Source organism: Telopea speciosissima, chromosome 1, assembly GCF_018873765.1.
Source record: "Telopea speciosissima isolate NSW1024214 ecotype Mountain lineage chromosome 1, Tspe_v1, whole genome shotgun sequence".
NCBI classification, from domain to species: domain Eukaryota; kingdom Viridiplantae; phylum Streptophyta; class Magnoliopsida; order Proteales; family Proteaceae; genus Telopea; species Telopea speciosissima.
In genome coordinates, this window is record NC_057916.1 from 14336417 (window position 1) to 14355570 (window position 19154).

Consider the following 19154-nt stretch of genomic DNA (forward strand, 5'->3'; position numbering starts at 1 on the left):
TATCTATATTTTAGGAATAAAACAAAGGACAATTTAAAGATATAAAATATCAAATTCTAAAGGGTGATGTACTATAGAAACATGTCATTCAAATGCTCCCTTACATTAAGTTATCGAATTTTTTTTTGGTGAAGAGATAAAACTGTGGAACCAACCACATAAATAAGGTGAAACAATAACTAGGCCGCTCTAGAACGCCTTGCAAACAAGCCCCTAAGTATTGCTCCCCAAGACATTTTTATTGGAGAATGTTCTCTGTGTCGCAGTGTAGGCTGCGCCCAGGCACATGGGCCTGCCATTTAAGGAGGCAGGGTGATCATTGCGTCCACCCACATGTGCTTGGGCACAGCCTGCGCTACGACACAGAGAACAGTGCCCTCACTGACATAAGCACGCAAAATGGACACAGCATCCCTGATCGTTTTCGGAATTAGGGGGGGTGCGGTGGTCATTTCGACCTCCTGTCTCAGAATACCGGATGGCGTTCCTTTTCCCAAATTTTATTTTGCAGTACAGGTCCTTCGGAAGTGGGGAGTGTCAGAATCTGCAGGTTCCCGGTTCGGGATAATTTGCCAATTTGGTGCATATTCTGCTACATCCTTTCCAAGAAACTTTATTGTTTGGGGTTTATTTGTCCCTCCGTAATTGCGTTTATTTATTTATTAATTTTGTTGGCATTTCGCGTAAACTGTGGGTCGTCGCGTTGGTTGGCGTTTCTTTACTTTCTGTGAAACACTGTTTAATTCGAAGAATTGATAATCGAAGCTGAGAAGGAGAGAGAGAGAGAGAGATCGAGCTTCCGGCTTCTCGCCCAATTAAACAAAAGACGAAAGCCCTAATTCTATAAAGATTGAGTGCTGGTAAGCATTCGAATGAAGGCCTGACAATGGCGAGGAACGTTAAAAACAACGAGGCCAGCAGTAGTGCCGGTGGTACCCGAAGCAGCAATATAGGTGAAAGCGTCGTTGTTGATGTTGGCAAGTGTAGGAGCTCTTGCGGTTATTGCAAATCTGGTGGACGAACCAGTGTTTCTCACGGTACCCCCTCATACAATTCCTCTTTGATTGCCGGATTGGTTGGAACCTGATTTCGTTGATTTGACTGGGAATTTGAACTGGGTTTCACTTGTTTATTAATACCATTGAAGTTTCTTAGTTGTGTGCTATTGCTATAGGGTTTCGACTTGGTGTTTCGTCTATTGAGAAGATGGGATTAAAATAAAAATAAAGGAGATTATTTTTGGATCATTTCTTTCTGAAATTCGCAAGGCTGTTACCTCAATTCAATGCCTAGTTGGGAACTGATATTTGCACTTTCCGTCAAGAAATTATGTTTGGATCTGTAATAAGATAAATGTGTTTGCAATTCAATCGAAACATAAAATTTATCCCTAAACTTTGTAAACCAAAGTATGAAATTTGATCCTGGCCTCTAATTGGGTTCTGGTACTAAAAACTCAATTAATGAATATCTCTACAATTTTTAAGTACATGGATTGTTGAAGTTGACGATTGCTATTCTTCCAATTACTAAACCCAGCTTGCTTGTACAGAGGTGTTAGTTGAGTACGTAGTGCGGAGCTTATGTTTTATTTTACAGGGATGTCTCATCTTTTTTATTTTTTAAAATTTACTGCACTGCAATCAGATTTTTTCTTACATTTTCTCTTCTGATAAGAGCACATAATACAATACTTGTCAAAGGCCTTCTCTGGGTACCTCTGAGTACAAATAATTAGTAGCTTTGTTGGTGTCGCATCATTAGATCCTCATCCCAAAGATGAGCTGATGGATTCCCAACGTGTATAATTGTATCAAGATGGTTCTCTGACTTTATGTGTGCCTTTCTATCATCTCAAATTCTCAATGTTGCTTAAAATACTCAAGTCGGTTTTGTGCTAATTCAATGCTGAAAGATAAAAATAAAGTTCCTGAGAAACTATTGAGAATTGTGACAGCTGAGATTGGCCTTAGTTGATTGGAATAATCTTACCGTCTGATCTTCCAATTCTTTTGTGATTTTGTGTATCGAAGGGCTTTTGATTTCTGCTAAATTTTTTAAGTTTATAAAATTTGGCCGGTGTGTGCATCCAGATAGACCCCTGTCAATTGCTAAACATTTTCTGTCTAATTTTGGTGGTTTCCAACTCTCAGATCTGTGGTCAAGGTTTGGTTCCATTTGGAATTGGTCTGATGAGATTTTAGTCCTAGCCTATCAGTAGGTCTGTTAATAATTAATCGCTGGTTGGAGAATTTTTTGCTTTTGGAATTTGGATCTTGAAATAGACATGTGTACTGATAGTTTTTTTCCCGATTGACATTTTAAATATTTATGTTTTCTGAGTTGAAGTAGAGTTTCATGGAAGAAGACTGGTTCCATCAACCTAATGACTCTTCTTTGGGTGATTTTGTTCACAATTTTCTTATCTACCTCCCATTTAATTAGCTTTACATTATTTTTCATGCTTAATTTTCTTTACCCTTCTGATAATCATGCACTAATTCTTGTTCAGCTGTCAACACAAATGTATTAGATGCTGAGGTTGTTGTGGATCCATTTACAGTTAGCATATAGTGGATAATCTCTCTCTCTCTCTCTCTCTCTCTCTCTCTCTCTCTATTATTTATTAATAAATAAAATAATAAATAGTTGAGAATCAAAGGTTTAGGGAATGACTGGACTTGTCATTAATGACAGAGGTCCTCTTTATTTGTAATGAGATTACAACTCTAAAAGGGTAAAAAAGGTAAACAGGGAAAAATAACTGCAACCCTAAAAGTAAGGTATTGATAGCTTATCCACTCGGATCTCAATACTCCCCCTCAAGTTGGTGCAAATATATCATAAATGCCCAACTTGAAAACCAGAGGATGAAACACCTTACAATTTAAATATTTTGTAAACACATCAGCTAGCTGATTGACAGAACTAACAAAAGAAATATAAATGATCTCTTGTTCAAGCTTCTCTTGGATGAAGTGATTGTCGATCTCAATATGCTTTGTTTTGTCATGCTGGACCGGATTGGGAGTAATACTAATGGCAGCCTTGTTATCACAGTAGAAGTGCATAGGGTCTTTAGAAACAACTCCCAAATCACTCAATAGTCCCTTAAGCCATATGAGCTCACAAATCCCTTGTGTAATGGAACGATATTCGACTTCAGCACTGGAATGTGATACAACCAATTATTTCTTGCTTCGCAATGTGAAAAGGTTACCCCCAAGGAAGGAACAATACCTAGAAGTAGATCTCCGATCATCAATGGACCTAGCCCAATCGGCATCAGTAAATGCTTCCAGTCTTAAATTCCAATTGTTAGAGAAGAGAATACCTTTCCCAGGGGCAAACTGTAAATATCTCAATATCTGGTGCACGGCTTCAAGATGAGATGTCCTTGGATCATGGAGGAACCAACTAACAGTGCCCACAGCATAGGCAATATCGGGTCTAGTATGGGACAAATAGATCAACTGACCAACAAGTCTTTGGTGTTCCCTGTCGACAAGATCACTCATGGCACTATACAATTGGTGATTAACTTCAATGGGAGAATCTTTGGACTTACATCCAAGCATGCCTTCACTAAGAAGATCCAAGACATACTTTCATTGGGAAATGAAAATACCTTGTTCGACCTTGCAACTTCGATCCCAAGTAAGTACCGGAGAGGTCCTAGATCTTTTGTTTCAAACTCCTTTGCCAGATGGGAGATCTCATCATCATTGTTCCCAGTAATCACTATATCATCTATATACACGATGAGGGCTGTAATTTAATTATCCCTCCTTTTTACGAACAAGGTGTGATCAGCTTGACTTTGTCGATACCCAAACTTCTGCATAGATTTTAGGAAGCGATCAAACCATCCCCTACGAGATTGTTTGAGACCACACAAAGACTTTGGTAGCTTGCAAACACGGCCGGTAGTAGTTGTGGATGCAAAACCTGGAGGTATGTCCATGTAGACTTCTTCTTCAAGTTCTCCATTTAAAAATGCATTCTTGACATCCAACTGTTGAAGGTTCCACCCAAGATTGGCTGCACATGACAGTAATGCCATAACAGAGTTCATATTTGCTACAGGTGGAAAGATCTCTTGATAATCTTACTGTCATGTGCGGCCAATCTTGGATGGAACCTTCAACAGTTGGATGTCAAGAATGCATTTTTAAATGGAGAACTTGAAGAAGAAGTCTACATGGACATAACAGAGTTCATCTTTGCTACAGGTGGAAAGGTCTCTTGATAATCAATCTCATAGGTTTTGGTGAAACCCTTGGCATCCAAACGTGCCTTGTATCTCTCAATAGACCATCTGCCCTTTGCTTGATTGTAAACACCTATTTACATCCAACTAACTTCTTCCCTTCAGGGCAAGGGACAAGTTCCCATGTACCATATTTGTCTAAGGCTTCTTCTAGCATGACAACCTTCCACTTCGGATCTTTGATGGCTTCTTTCCAATCTTGTGGAATAGACACAGAGGACAATAAGAAAACAAAGGCCCGATAGGAGGGTGATAAAGATTCGTAAGAGACAAAATGGGTAATGAGATGTTGTGTACAGGAGAGGAATCCTTTTCTAATAGCAATGGGACGGTCGTCATGCATAGGGTTAGCAAAATCAAGCACACTAGCAAATGTAGGAGAGATGTTACCTGATGGTGAGGGCGAATCTGGTGGAGGCGCAGATATGGTTGGTCATCCTTGGTGTCCTTTTTCTTGGATCTATTCCGAGTGTAGATTATCATATCTTGAACAAGCTGGACCAATGTCTCCCCCTTACCATCATCAATTGTATGCTCCCCCTGAATTGGGAGAGTATCAATAACCAAAGGAACTAACAGAAGCTCTTCCTCAAGACTCTCCCTCTGAAGAGGTGACGTGAAATATGGTTCAGACTCATGGAAGGTGACATCCATAGTTATATAGAGTTGACAAGAAGGAGGGTGATAGGACTTGTAACCCTTTTGAGAGACCGAGTAACCAAGGAAAATGCACCGAATAGCAAGGGGATCTAGTTTAGACCGGGAAGGAGAGGAGTTATGGGTAAAGTAGACACCCAAATATTTTAGGAGGAAGAGAGGAAGCAATGGTAGGGTCCGGGAGAAAAGAAAGAGGTGTCTTAGAGTGTAAGACACGTTAGGGCACCCTATTAATAAGGTATGCAGCAGTAAGAACAACATCTCCCCAATAGGTTTTAGGGATACCAATAGTGAACAACAAAGCACGGGTCACGTCAAGGAGATGACGATTTTCTGTTCAGGAATGCCATTTTGTTTTGGTGTCTTAACACAAGATGTTTGGGAGAGTATACCATGGGAATCAAGGTACTGGTGAAACTTACCATCAATGTATTCCATGCCATTATCACTTTCGAAGGACCCGAATAGTGGCATTAAACTGTGTGCGAAGCATGGCATGGAAGGACTAAAAACAAGAAAAGGCGTCAGATTTATTGTGGAGAAGGTAAACCCATGTGAGGCATGTGCAATTGTCAATAAATGTAATGAACCAACAAAAACCATTGCGATCAACAGTCCTAGGAGGACCCCATAGATCAAAGTGAATAGTTGAAAAGGTAAATCACTTTTAACATCACTAATAGGATAAGAATTTCTAGTATGTTTAGCAAATTCACACACATCACAATGAAGTTGTTCCAAACCACAAATTTTAACTAAATCAGGAAACATAGAACGTAAAATATGAATAGATGGATGTCCCAGACGACGGTGTCAGTGATGGAGTTTTGTCAAAGCGCTACTAGAACGAAGGGTGTGAGCTGAAGTACAGGAGGTCACCGTTGGTGTAGATTCCAAGTAATAGAGACCATCACGGAGCTGACCATACCCAATCGTTGCGCTCGTCACCAAATCTTGAAACAAGCAATGAGTAGAGAAAAAGTGAACATAACAGTTCAATTCAATTGTCATACGATAAATGAACAATAAACTGGCACATAATTTAGGGACATGTAAAATAGAGGAAAGAGAGATTGTGGGAGAACAAGAGAGTGAGGGACTGAACCTTTACCCGAGATAGAGGGCATAGACCCATCGGCAACATGTACCGTATTCCAGCCAGAGCAAGGAGAATAAATATGGAAAACCTCTGAGTTACTAGTCATATGGTCTGTAGCACCCGAGTCAAATAACCATAAGGGACATGTAGTAGAGGACACATGGAAATTACCTGACTGAGTAAGGTTGGAGACCGGGGAAGAAGAAGAACCAGTGTGTAGTTGTGTCACCATCTGTTGTATAGCAGCCAATTGATCCGGAGAGAAAGGTGTCGTAGTAGGAGTAGTGGTATTTTTAGAAACCTCAGAGAGATGAGCATGGGAATGAGTGTTGCCCTGTTTGCTATTATGACCTCCTTTGGGACGTCCATGGAGTTTCCAACAAGTCTCTCATGTGTGCTAAGGGCGACTACAGTATTCACATTTAACAGATTCCTGTGTAGAAGAGGGAACGTAGAAGAATCCACAACTGGTGGGGTAGGAGGTGTAGCGAGTAGGGCAGATCTCACGGGAACAGACAGTGGCATCATAACAGTCCGACGGCGTTCCTCTAACTGAACCATGTTGTATGCTTGAAGGAGAGTAGGGAATGTATCACACCCTTATAGCTGTACACGAACTTGATCATACTAAGGGTTTGATCCAGTTAGAAAATCATACACATACTCCATCTCTTTCTCCTTCAGAAATGTACTAGCATCATTAGGGTGGACCATGGGAATTGGATGATAAAAGTCCAGTTACTGCCACAGAGTGGTCAAAGCAGAATAATAAGCGGTGAGGGACATCTCCTATGGGGTTGTGCCACGAACCTGACAACGTATCTCATAAAGTTGGGCATAATTTCCTGCCTGTGAGTAAGTCTGTCTAATTGCATCCCATAGGTCCTTAGCAGAGTTGAGGACGGCAATTTGGGACTGATAGAAGGCTCCATAGAATTGAGCAAAAAAGACATGACCAATGCATCATTGGCTAACCAAGTATTAGCAACAACAGGATCTGTAGGCTTGGAAGTATCTCTTGTGATAAGACCAGAGAAGTTGTTCCTACGGATTGTGAGAAGACAAGCGCGTGACCAAGTGGATCGCGTTGGAGAGAGGCAGTGGCAGTGAGGTACGGTGACCAGAGTCATGGTGGAGAGAGCAGAGGCGGTACAGGCGACATGGGTCATTGCAGTAAGGCGCAACGGACAGAGAAAGGCGCGGTGGAGGATATAGAGGCATCCGAAAGTCGCAACAAAGCACAACGGCAGAGACGGGGCAATAAGAGATTGCAGTGGTGAGGCGCGACAGCCAAAGGTGATCGCAGCAAGAGAGAGAGAGGTCACAGAGAAGCGCGGTGAGGAGGTGCTATTGGTTAGTGGGTCAGTGAGGCATGGTTCATGGTTAGTCTACCATGCTAGACAAGGAGGCGAGGGCCCCCATGGGCTGCAGTGAAAGAAAACAATGCAAGAAAAGAGGAAAAGAAAACCGTCTAGGGTTTTGTGTTCTGATACCAAGAGTTGAGAATCAGAGGTTAGGGAATGACTTGACTTGTCATTAATGACAGAGGTCCTCTTTATTTATAATGAGATTACAACCCTAAAAGGTAAAAAGGTAAAAATAACTAAACCCCTAAAAGTAAGGTGTTGATTGCTTATCCACACGGATCTCAACATAAATCTTGTCACTCACGTGGCATTTGACTCAAATTCATTAAATATTGAACTTTCCAATTTTGATGGATTTGTCTTTTTGTGCAGCAGCCAAATAAATGAGTAAATGGTCAGACAAACAACTCTAATAAGCCTGATCCTAACCACTCAGGGTTAGCTAGATGAATTGTGTTTCGCCATTCCACCAGGTTTCAACCTACCACCAGTTTTCTGAAGTTAATATTAGATTTTTTTTGATAAGTTTATTAGATGATCTTGCATCAATCTCCACCATACGCCCTATGTCCTGCAAAGATATTCTCCTTCCTATCTTTGGCCGTTCCAAATTCTTTGTCCATCTCATGAATTAATGAGTTTCTATCACAATTACTATTTTGCTTCAGTGCATTGATTAGCACATTTATTTATGGGAAAAGGAACGGTAACCGGTGCTGTGTGTGGGCGTGTGCCTGCGCCCAGACACAGCTCAGCGCGAAAAGAACGCCACACCCCTGGACCTTTCCACCTTTTCAGAGGGGTGCAGGGTTTTTTTATGCCGGACTGTGTCTGGGCACAGGTACACGCCCACACACGGCACCGGTTAACGTTCTTTCTCCCTTTATTTAGTATCCAACTTGAAAAAATTTAAATAAGTAACGGATGACCAATATTGAGAAATGAGGGCGGTTTTGTGTTTGACTGAAAGGATACAGCACTAGATGAATTGTGTTTCGCCATTCCACCAGGTTTCAACCTACCACCAGTTTTCTGAAGTTAATATTAGAATTTTTTTGATAAGTTTATTAGATGATCTTGCATCAATCTCCACCATACGCCCTCTGTCCTGCAAAGATATTCTCCTTCCTATCTTTGGCCGTTCCAAATTCTTTGTCCATCTCATGAATTAATGAGTTTCTATCACAATTACTATTTTTCCTCAGTGCATTGATTAGCACATTTATTTATGGGAAAAGGAACGGTAACCAGTGCTGTGTGTGGGCATGTACCTGCACCCAGACACAGCTCAGCGCGAAAAGAACGCCACACCCCTGGAACTTTCCACCTTTTCAGAGGGGTACAGGGTCCTTTTGTGCCGGACTGTGTCTGGGCGCAGGTACACGCCCACACACAGCACCGGCTAACGTTCTTTCTCCCTTTATTTAGTATCCAACTTGAAAAAATTTAAATAAGTAATGGATGACCAATATTGAGAAATGAGGGCGGTTTTGTATTTGACTGAAAGGATACAGCATGCTTACACAAACAAGTGCAAAATTTCACATTTTATTGTGCACTAGGATGCTAGAGGATGAGCATCTGATTTCTGATAGTTCCTTCCCTGTCTGTATTTTGTTCTATTTATATATTGCAATTAGACTTTAATCAGCTTGAATTAGGATCAGATATGTACTTATTTTGTTTGGTTCTTTTCTTGTATTTCCACTTATTTGTCTCTTACCTGAAAATTTTGCAGGTTTATGGGCCCATAGCATTACTGTTGATGACTACCAAGGTTGGTATTTTAACTTCAAGTTACTACATATGCTTTGTATCTATAGGAAATGAGTTAGCTTATTGCTACTATTACTATTACTACATTTAAATATAAATAAGAAAGAAAAATATAACAGATACATAAAGAAACCCCACTAAACCCTACATCACTGAGTCAACTACTAAATTTTTAGTATTAGACATTAAAAATTGTCTCATTTGTTTCTTAAACCAGCTTTCTATTTCTGGTGTAGGATGTATGTATTCCAGAAAAAAAATACTTGTCTCTTTTTTATTTTATTTGTGGTTCTTATTTCTTTAAATTTGTTACTATACTCTCTTTTAATAGGTTATTGTACTTTATAATTTTTCTGATTATGAACTTCGCACTTTTCTAATTTGAACTGATTTACTGAAGGGTGGGATAACTTTTTTGGCAAATCTGTTAACTTGTGAATTCAAAACTTCTGCGGTCTTGGGAATGCATGGATTGGGACACTTTCATTGAAACATTTTTAACTGGCTTGATTTTGATTCAGCAAGAAAAGTTTTTTCGGTTGTGTATGATGTGATTGGGGAGGGTTGTTACCAAGTTGACAGGGTTACCAGTTTCTTACTGGGACTCCCTTTTAAATGGTACATCCAGGATTCTTCAGTTTTTTTCCCCTTCTGCTAATCTTAAATTTTGGTACATAAGACTGTCTACTGGATGATGAATTAAGACTGATAGGACTGGCGGACCTTGACGGTACTGCATCAACTACTAGGACTAACTTCATAAACTAAATAGGAGTAACTCCTTAACCATCAACTATTACTAGCATCTTCATCAACTAAATAGGATTAACTCACTAACAGCCATCATCCGTCTTCATACCAGTTTCCCTTCTAGTGTGACAGTGTCACACAAGTGATCCCCCGCCAACTTCTCAGTTTCAGATTATTTATCCATATTGGTACTAATCATACTTTCCTTAGGTTTGTTTTCTGATTCTAAAATTTAAAGGCTTGACACTCATCCATCTCAAAATCCAGATCTCAGCTGCACTCGTTTATGTATATGTTATTTTTTTATGGCGGACAGGTGATTCCATAAAGCATTGCTAATCTTATATCTTATATCCATCTTATAAAATTTATCCTTCTGTTTCGGTGGAATATGTTGGTGGCAGAACACTCCAGGAGCTCCTTTTTACTTCATTCAATTGCCACCTCTTGCCAACTATATTTTCGAACAATGATTCTTGAAACTTTTGACCAAATTTACTTGGAAAGAATTTGTTCATAAAAGCAAGTGGATGCATCCATGAATGTATAGCAAAATAGAATAAATGAGAGATGTTATTGATGCTGGTTACAATTGTACAAATTGATTTTTTTCGCAATCATTAATACAATCTGTCTTACAGTTTCTTTAAAAAAAAAAGACCGATGTTATTAATGCTAAAACACTGGATTGGGACTTGAGGACAAGACAGATTTTCTTGAGAAACATTCACCAAAAGAGTAAAAACAATACTGCTGTCTGCTAAAGGTTTTGCTTCTAGGAGGACTTGGATCTTCATTATGTTGCCTCTCCAAGGTGCTCTGTTGAAAAGTCAGGGGCGGGGGGGGGGGGGGGGATCACATGCCAAGGAAGTATGCTATCTTGAGAATTTGAGGTGGTTAAACCAATTGGAAACTAATTGGAATATATTCTTATATTGTATGATTCACACAATTATTGCTTGATCGGTTCACTGACTTCCTGTAGTGCCTCTCTGGGTTGCATTAGTGATTTTTTCCCACTGTTTGCCACTTGCTGGCTCAAAGCTAGCCTTCAACTGTATCTGGACTTTGGACTAGCAATGAAAAGGCTATTCTCCTTCATTTGGGCCTCAGTTACCAATAAAAAAAGGCCTAAAAGCTCAGCAAAGAACAAATACAAGAAAGAATAGTTAGTTATATGCTTAGCTTGGTAGTATGACATCCCTTAGCATTTCCCGTAACTTATTTTCAATGCTTTTATACGATTTTTGGCAGATCTTCTTGATCGAGGCTGGAGGAGATCTGGTTGTTTTGTTTACAAACCTGAGATGGAAAGGACATGCTGCCCCTCCTATACTATTCGTCTGAAGGCAGGTGCCTTTGTTCCTTCTAAAGAGCAAGCCCGGGTATCTAGACGAATGCTGAGGTACCTTGATTTAGACTCTTTCTTTGACCTCTGTGATGCAACCGCCTTTGCATATTAAATTCCTATTCCCCCCCCCCCCCCCCTATTATTTTTAATGCTTAAGATAATCAAATGAAAATTCCATGCTCCTTTATTTTAGATTTTTTTCTTTTCGTTTAGTTTATTAGGGAGCTCTTGATAATCTACCAAGCTTGCACATTTTAAGCCTTGTGGGACCTAGGAGATCTGCTGTATCGAAATTGGCCAATGTTGTGACCATATCCCTCAGTGGACCTTTTTCCTAAAGATTTTGTTACTTGTTAAGAATTATTCTAGAGACTGCTTGCACTAGCATGTAATGCAGATCATAGACAAAGGAAATGGTCTGGTTCAAAATTTTGACCCAAGCCAGGCCGGGCGAATGGGGTTACTTTGTAACTTTTAATCACTTGGTTTTGTATCGGAGTTTTAGATAGAGTTAGATACATAGGAGAGTCTTTATTTAGTTTCCTGTTTGAGCTAAGTTTTTAGTTTCCTAAGTAGAGTTGGTTTCTACTATTTGTTTGGAGTTTTGCTTTATATATGCATGACTGCCGATGGAATTATAGAATGAGAATATTGAATTGAGAGTTTAGAGTTCCAGGGTGTTACTGTACTGTGGTGCGATAGTTGATTGCTGGCTTCTCCGTCTCCTCCATTCTTCTTCCCTTCATCTCAGGTGTGTACTTTCTCAATCCTCCTTTCCTGCTTTATTCCTCTTCTGGTCCTTTCTTCTCCCTATTATTCCTTTCTATTTCAGTTCTTTAGAATTGTTTTTCCCATGCTGTATTTGTGGCGATCTAACAGCCTTTCACTGTTGAGGTTCAATCTCACCTGTGCTGATTCTTTCGGCCTTAAACTTGGGGGTTTAGAACTTTAGATCAATGCCTTTGGGCAACCTTACCTGTACAGTCCCATTGAGAAACACTGTTGTCACCGAGAGTTATGAACAAAATCTACCTGGTTTCCACTTTCTTCCACCAAACTCGTTTGCAAAATGAAGTATTACTTTAATTCAAGTTCTTTTGAACCGTTATGGCTTGCTAGTTAGAGGCATAATCCTTGAATTTTGCTTGGATTGGGATCATATGGAGTGAGTTCTCTTTCTTTAACTGGGGCTAGGTTTTTCATTTTATCAAGGGTATCATGAGGAAGAAGACAAAATCTTCTTATTCCTATTTAAGATCATATTCTTCCAAATTTCCTATATTATTCAAAATCCCTTGATTCCTGAGTTTTATTTCTGCTTTATCCCATCTCTACGTTAAATTCCAGAATTGTCCCTTTTCCTTAAAATAAATCCCTGATTTGTCCCCTATTTTAGTACCTTTACTGTTGAGGGGTAACTTGTCTAAAAAATTACAGAACTGCCACTCACTACCCTTGTGAACTTTGGAATATTTACAGCTTTGCAATTATTTTGGATTTTCGAGCCCATAGATGATCGACCCAGGATTTTCGAACCCCGGATTGCAACCTGACCATGGTAACCTACATTTTCAAGACCAAAGTTCGCTTGCCCAATGGAAAGCTTGCTATTTTATTCATTGATGAAGGGCAAAGAGACAATTGCGTCTCATGGTCCGTGGTGATGTTATTAAAGACCAACGAGATCATCATTGAGTTGAGGATGATGTCTTCGTCGAATTCTGCATTTTCCAATATTGGGATGGTACTTATTGTGAGGTGTTTGATTCTTCCAAATGGATCATTAAAGTTGGTCGGCAATGGTTGGAAGTGTGAAAGGGTGTTGTTGATCGTGATAGCAACATGTACATCTTAAAGCCTTTCTTATCTATGACAAATATTTATTTTTAAGGGATTGGTTGATGATGTATTGATGCAGGTGCCCTATCTTGTACCGATCCAAACCCGTTTGGGAAACCAGACGGAGATGAACCGGGTCCAATTTGGGTCTTTGGTTTAGTAGGATATTAGTAGTTTATTTATTTCCTTATTTATGTTTACCTTAGGCTAGAGTTTCGTTCCGTTTTGCATTCTAGAGTTTGATTCCATATAGGTTGGGTTAAATAAATTGGAGATTTTTATTTCTGTTTCAGTTTTAGACTTCAATTAGGAAACTTTAATTTTGTTTTTATAAATAAGCTTGTAACCCAATTCACTGGGAAGATTTGAGGATGACTTGAGTTTGTGTTTGTGAAGAGCCTGTGTGGCTTTGGTGTTTGTGCGATCCTTCTTCCCCCTCCCCCCCTGCAACTCTGAGTTTCATCTCAGATTTCCCTTTCTTCCCTAACCGGCCATCTACCATGTATGCTCAGAGCCAAACGAGACGGCACTAACAATGCAACCACAGGAAGAGCCAAAAGGATCAACACAAGAGGAAGACCGTTCTGATGTGGGACAACCAGTAACGGTCAAGGGAGATGAGACAGTTTGTGTAGGTGACGCAACAGCAGAGGATGTTCATGTTGAGTTTGTTATTGCCCATGTATTTCAAGACATAGATGCAACGTCAAAACTTGATATTTTATATTTTTCCAGGTAGCAAACAAGGAGCAGCAAGCCTCCCATTAGAGAGTTTTTATTTCTTCCCTTCTACAAAACTCAAGGGTGAGTTTTTCTCAACACCGGGGGGTGATGCAATATCACTTCTGTGGACCAGGCCAAACCCGATTGGTGGCCCAGACCTAGAACCGGGTCCATATTTGGGTTTTGGGTCTAGTAGGATATGTAGGATTTATTTCTATTTTGGGATAGTTATGGAATCTTTCATTTGGGGTCAATTAAGTAGGAGATTTGTTTGAGTTGATTTCAGTTTCTTATTTGAGAGTTACTATTTTTTAGGAGATCTATTTTCCTAGTAATATGCATGCAACCCTACATTGGAGATTAGATTGAATATAATAGGATTGAGAAATTGAGTTTTACATGGTGTGTGTGTGTGTGTGTGTGTGTGTGTTTTGGCAGCCAGTGGTTGTGGGTCCTCTTTATTTCTTCCTCAATTTCTTCTTTCTTCCCGACTGGTAAGACCTTCTCTACATCTTTACGTCTTCTTTCATTCTTATTCCCCTCTCCTCTCCCTTAATCTTCTTCTCATCTTTTTTATTCTGTTTCCCTGTTGCGTTCCCAACCCTATACCTTGGTTTCCTGTCCAGTGGTACTATAGTCTTTCGTTATCAGATTTTGATCTCCTTATTCCCTCTCTCTTTCGCTCTCAGACATTTGCTGAAGATTCCTTTCCCCTGAGCGACTCATCCCCCCAAATCCAAGGTACAAGGTACTTCCCATTTGTGACTTGTGAGAACCAGACACTCGACCAGATCTGGTCTTCTGTTGGCCGCTAGGCTTGATTGCAGACTCCGTAAACTTATTCTGCACTTTCCGTTTTAAAGGATTAATAGATGTAGTCAAGAGGGCTCTGAGTGAAGACTAAACCCCTAAAATTTCAGAGCAAACAGTGTTGAATCGAAGGAGTTCCTTCACCTGGATTGAAACCAGTTCTCCGCTGGTTTTCCTGGTATGCATCTGATGGTAGGAGATGACATTCACCTTCGCCCACGGTATGTTGTTTCATTATTTTATTCTCTCAATTTCCGTTAATACCCTTCCCCTTTCCCTTTATCCTCACTTGTTGCCTTAATTTATTTCCATTTTATTTCCATTCTTAATTTCTCCCTTGCCTTTAATATGTAATCCCTATCTTATCCCTTCCCTTTATCTACCCAAGAGCCCCTGGAAAAGTCTGGTTAGTTACCAGATTTCCACTCCCGGTACATATATCTGATTTAGGCACTTGTGTGGGCCCTTAGACATCCCAAACAGGGTTTGTGAACCTGGGATTGCAGATTGCAGTATGAAGTATTACTTTAATTCAAGTTCTTTGGAACTGTTTTGGCTAGATCTATTCAAAGTGTTTGGAGTTAGAGACCTAATCCTAGAATTTCGCTTGGATTGGGATCGAATGGAGTGAGTTCTCTTTCTTTAACTGGGGTTGGGTTATTCATTTTATCAAAGATTATGCGAGGAAAAAGACAGTCTTTTCTTATTCCTATTTAAGACCATATTCTTCCAATATTATTCAAAAGCCCTTGATTCCTGAGTTCTATTTCTGCTTTATCCCATCTCTACATTAAATTCCAGAATTGTCCCTTTTCCTTGAAATTAAATCACTGATTTGCCCCCTGTTACGTTCATCATAGTTGTCACGGTGTCTAGGCGACCCAAGTCGTCCGCCTAGGCAAAGCCTTGATAACTATGAGGTGCATACATGTCTCTCCCCTATGAATAGTTATTGTGACTAGAAGTATTGGCTTTAGTTGAGACACTCTCATCACAAGAGATGTAGGTGAATAGTAGTTATTAAACTAATTTGTACTCTTTAAATAGCTTTCGTATTATGAAATGAGAGAAAAATGGAAAACTCCTTACTTATTTCTCTAGATCTTATCTTGAGAAGAGATGGGCTACCTCCTAATAAGCCAAGACACCATGGCTTCGTCTACAAGGCCAATCTATCTCCCTATTTTCTCTCTATCTCAATTTTTATCTCCTTCCTTATCTCTTCCCTACCCTTTTTTTCCCTATTTTCTCTCCACTTCCCACATTTTTACATATTACCCCTATTTTGTGACCTTTACTGTTGACGGGTGACTTGTCTAAAAAATTACAGAAGCACAACTTCCCTTGTAAACTTTAGAATCTTTACAGCTTTGCCATTATTTTGGTTATTGTACACTTGGGTGGGCCCATAGGCTGTTCGAGCCAGGGTTTTCGATCCCTGGATTGCTTGCATGATTATGCCAATACTGTTGGATTGAATTTTTAATGTAAGAGATTTCCTAGGCAGGAAGTGAATAATGGATTCCTCAATGATTCATTTGATGTTGTTAAATTATGCTAATTATACCTAGAAGTATTGAAGACTACCTCTTTATTTACTTTTGATTACTGATATGGTAATAAATCTAATTTCTAGGTTTCTGGACGGCACATTAGATGTGAAAAGACCTGAGTTGACAGAAGAGAAAAATACTTCTAAGGCTTCATGCAGCTTGGGCAGTAATGAAGCTTCAAGATCTATGACAAAGGCATCCTCTGCTCGTAATTTCAAGGAGAACGACGAAGAAGAACAGTACATGCAATTTTTGTCAGACCAAATTGATAATGTGGTGCGTGCATGTGCTCTGGGTGGGGAATTTCCTTCTGATATTCAACTGCCAAAGGCTTCTGTCAAAAAAGTCACACAAACCAAAAAGAAGTTAATTGAAGGATCTGAAGATTTGTTGTACACTAGCAACATTTCGTTCCAGATAGCAGCAACCTTAAGGCGGTCTATGCCAGTGGAGAAAGATAATGAGTTAGGACCATTGAGAAATAGCAAAGACCAAAATGGATGTACTGTTGACCTTTCACCAAAAACTGTTGCAGAAAAGCTGGTATGCTCTTTAAATCAACTTGGAGAATTTTGCGGTTCGTCAATCAGAGCTTGCAATGGACACCTTAACTTCTATTCTGGTACAAGACAAGCTTCTTTCGGTGAGGGGTCTGCGTTGGATAATGCCATTGGCCAATCACCTAAAGTTGGTGGAAGTAAACGTAGCTGTACAGAGAAAAGCAGGGAATGCCCCCAGCCTAGACAGAAGATTGAGATCAAAATGAAAAAATCTAGTTTCGATCCAGAAGAATATGATTTGTACAGAAGATATCAAATTAAAGTTCATAAAGATTCACCTGATCAAGTCACGGAAAGTTCATACAGAAGGTTTCTGGTTGATACTCCCTTGATATTTGTTCCTCCGTCTGGTGATGGTACAGTTCCCCCTTGTGGATTTGGCTCTTTCCATCAGCAATATGTAATTGATGGGCGCCTTGTTGCAGTTGGTGTAGTGGATATCCTTCCAAGGTGTCTGTCAAGTAAATATTTATTCTGGGACCCTGACCTTGCTTTTTTATCACTAGGTAAATACTCAGCCTTGCAAGAAATAGGTTGGGTAAAAGAGAATCAGGTCCATTGTCCTAGCCTTCAATACTATTATCTTGGCTATTATATTCACTCATGCAGCAAGATGAGATACAAGGCAGGATATCGTCCAGCAGAGCTTCTTTGCCCTCTGCGTTACCAGTAAGTTCCTTCTACAAAAAAAAAAAAAAAAAACTTACCAGCAGTCACTGGCACTTAAAAATAGGTGACTAATGCCCCAATAATATAGAGACACTTTGAAATGACATGCAAGATTAGATTTTTTTTTAAAAATCTTTATTATGATCTGCAAGATTTTATTCATAACTATTGAGGGTGTAGCCAAGAGATGGAATATTATGCATGTCTCTGTCATGATTAATAGTAAATGTTGGATTCTGTACATGCTGCCCAAAATAGTAGGTATATGTTGGTCTTTTCTGTGACTCCGAGGAATAGGAAATCTACAATTAATGTAGGTTGGTGATTTTCAATAGATATTTCAGCAAACAAAATTATTGATTATGTGAAAGAACTGTACGAAGGGATAAGATCCCCTTCTAGAAGCTTTGATAAAAAATCTTTCTTGTTAGACAACTATATAGTTCTTGAGCCATATTATAATTTGTACAGATGTGTTTGTGACAGAAACTTGAATATGTTGTGCAGGTGGGTCCCATTTGATATTGCAAGTCCTTTACTTGATAAAAAGTCATACGTTGTCTTGTCAGATTTTGGTACTACACAAAATCATGAGTTTCAACATCAGCTTCCAGAAAATTCTGTTGAACTACATCCTAATCTTGATGAAGAAGACCGGAGTGACATTGGCAGTGATGAAGATGTAGAAATGGCTGAACCTGCATTTTATGGTTCTGAAAATGACTCGGTCCCAGAAACAAATGATCTAACATCAAATGATGAACTAAAAGATGCTGAGGTCAGCAATGTATTGATAGGGCTGAAGGCTTCACGTCTGAGATTCAAGGTATAGATATCAATTATATGTCCTAGTTGATGTCTGCCGGACATGTATAACTCGGAAACATCAGTCACTGTTTCTGTAACCTTACTGTTCTAGTAGGGGTTTCTCTTAGAGCATTAGGACGACCCCAGGGTCAGCTATCTCAGTGCACTTGGCACCATATTGTATCCCCCTATTTCATTGCGAGTTCAATCCAGAATGGAGGTCTTTTAGAGATGGCTGATCCTGGTGTCCTTGTGATATTCCTTCTCTCTTATTGTAGGATAGATTTCTTGTTCATTACTTGCTTTTGGTTTTTTCTAGTCTCTCACCCAAACCACCCTATCACCAAAATTCTAATTCATCACATGACATGTTCCATAAGTATATGAGATGCAAAAGAAATTACTGTTTGCTGAAAAGAATCAGGCTTCTTGTTGTGTGGAAGCTTTTAGTGCATTAAAACTGAGATCATGAAGTGTGTGGGTGGTTATCCCAACTCTGACATTCGTTTCATTTCTTGCGTGAAGGATCTGCAACGAGCATTGGGTCCTGCTGAAAGGAGATGCTTAGAGCTTGAGTTGCATAGATATGTCAGATTGGTGGGTACCTCACTCTCAGAACGGATGGTTTATTCACTTGGGTAACGTGGCCCTCATTTATAGAGTTTATCAATTTGCATGTTGAGGCAGAGACAAAGTGGTTACTGAGAGTACTTGTTAATGCGGGCATAGCCTGAGACCTATTTGAATGCTAAATGAGAAAACATAGTAAAGATGTTATTTATACTTAACTGTTGTTGGGGATTCGTTGTTTGATTCACATTCAAAATGAGGTATAGATTCTCATCTGTATTATTGTCTGTTTTGATTAATAAAAGGTATGATTCTTTGCTTGGTTCTGGCCGATTCATATCTGAATTGATTAA

The 19154-nt window shown here is 39.5% G+C and overlaps 1 protein-coding gene across 1 annotated transcript; it reads left to right on the forward strand.

Annotated features, from left to right (window-relative positions):
- Positions 1-696: 696 nt before the first annotated feature.
- Positions 697-19120, forward strand: LOC122660847 (arginyl-tRNA--protein transferase 2-like). Its single transcript, XM_043856100.1, has 6 exons — positions 697-1037; positions 9132-9170; positions 11174-11324; positions 16279-17424; positions 17932-18250; positions 18757-19120. Exons 1-6 carry the CDS (start codon positions 887-889, stop codon positions 18871-18873), a joined length of 1923 nt encoding a protein of 640 aa, XP_043712035.1. The 5' UTR covers positions 697-886; the 3' UTR covers positions 18874-19120.
- Positions 19121-19154: the final 34 nt, after the last annotated feature.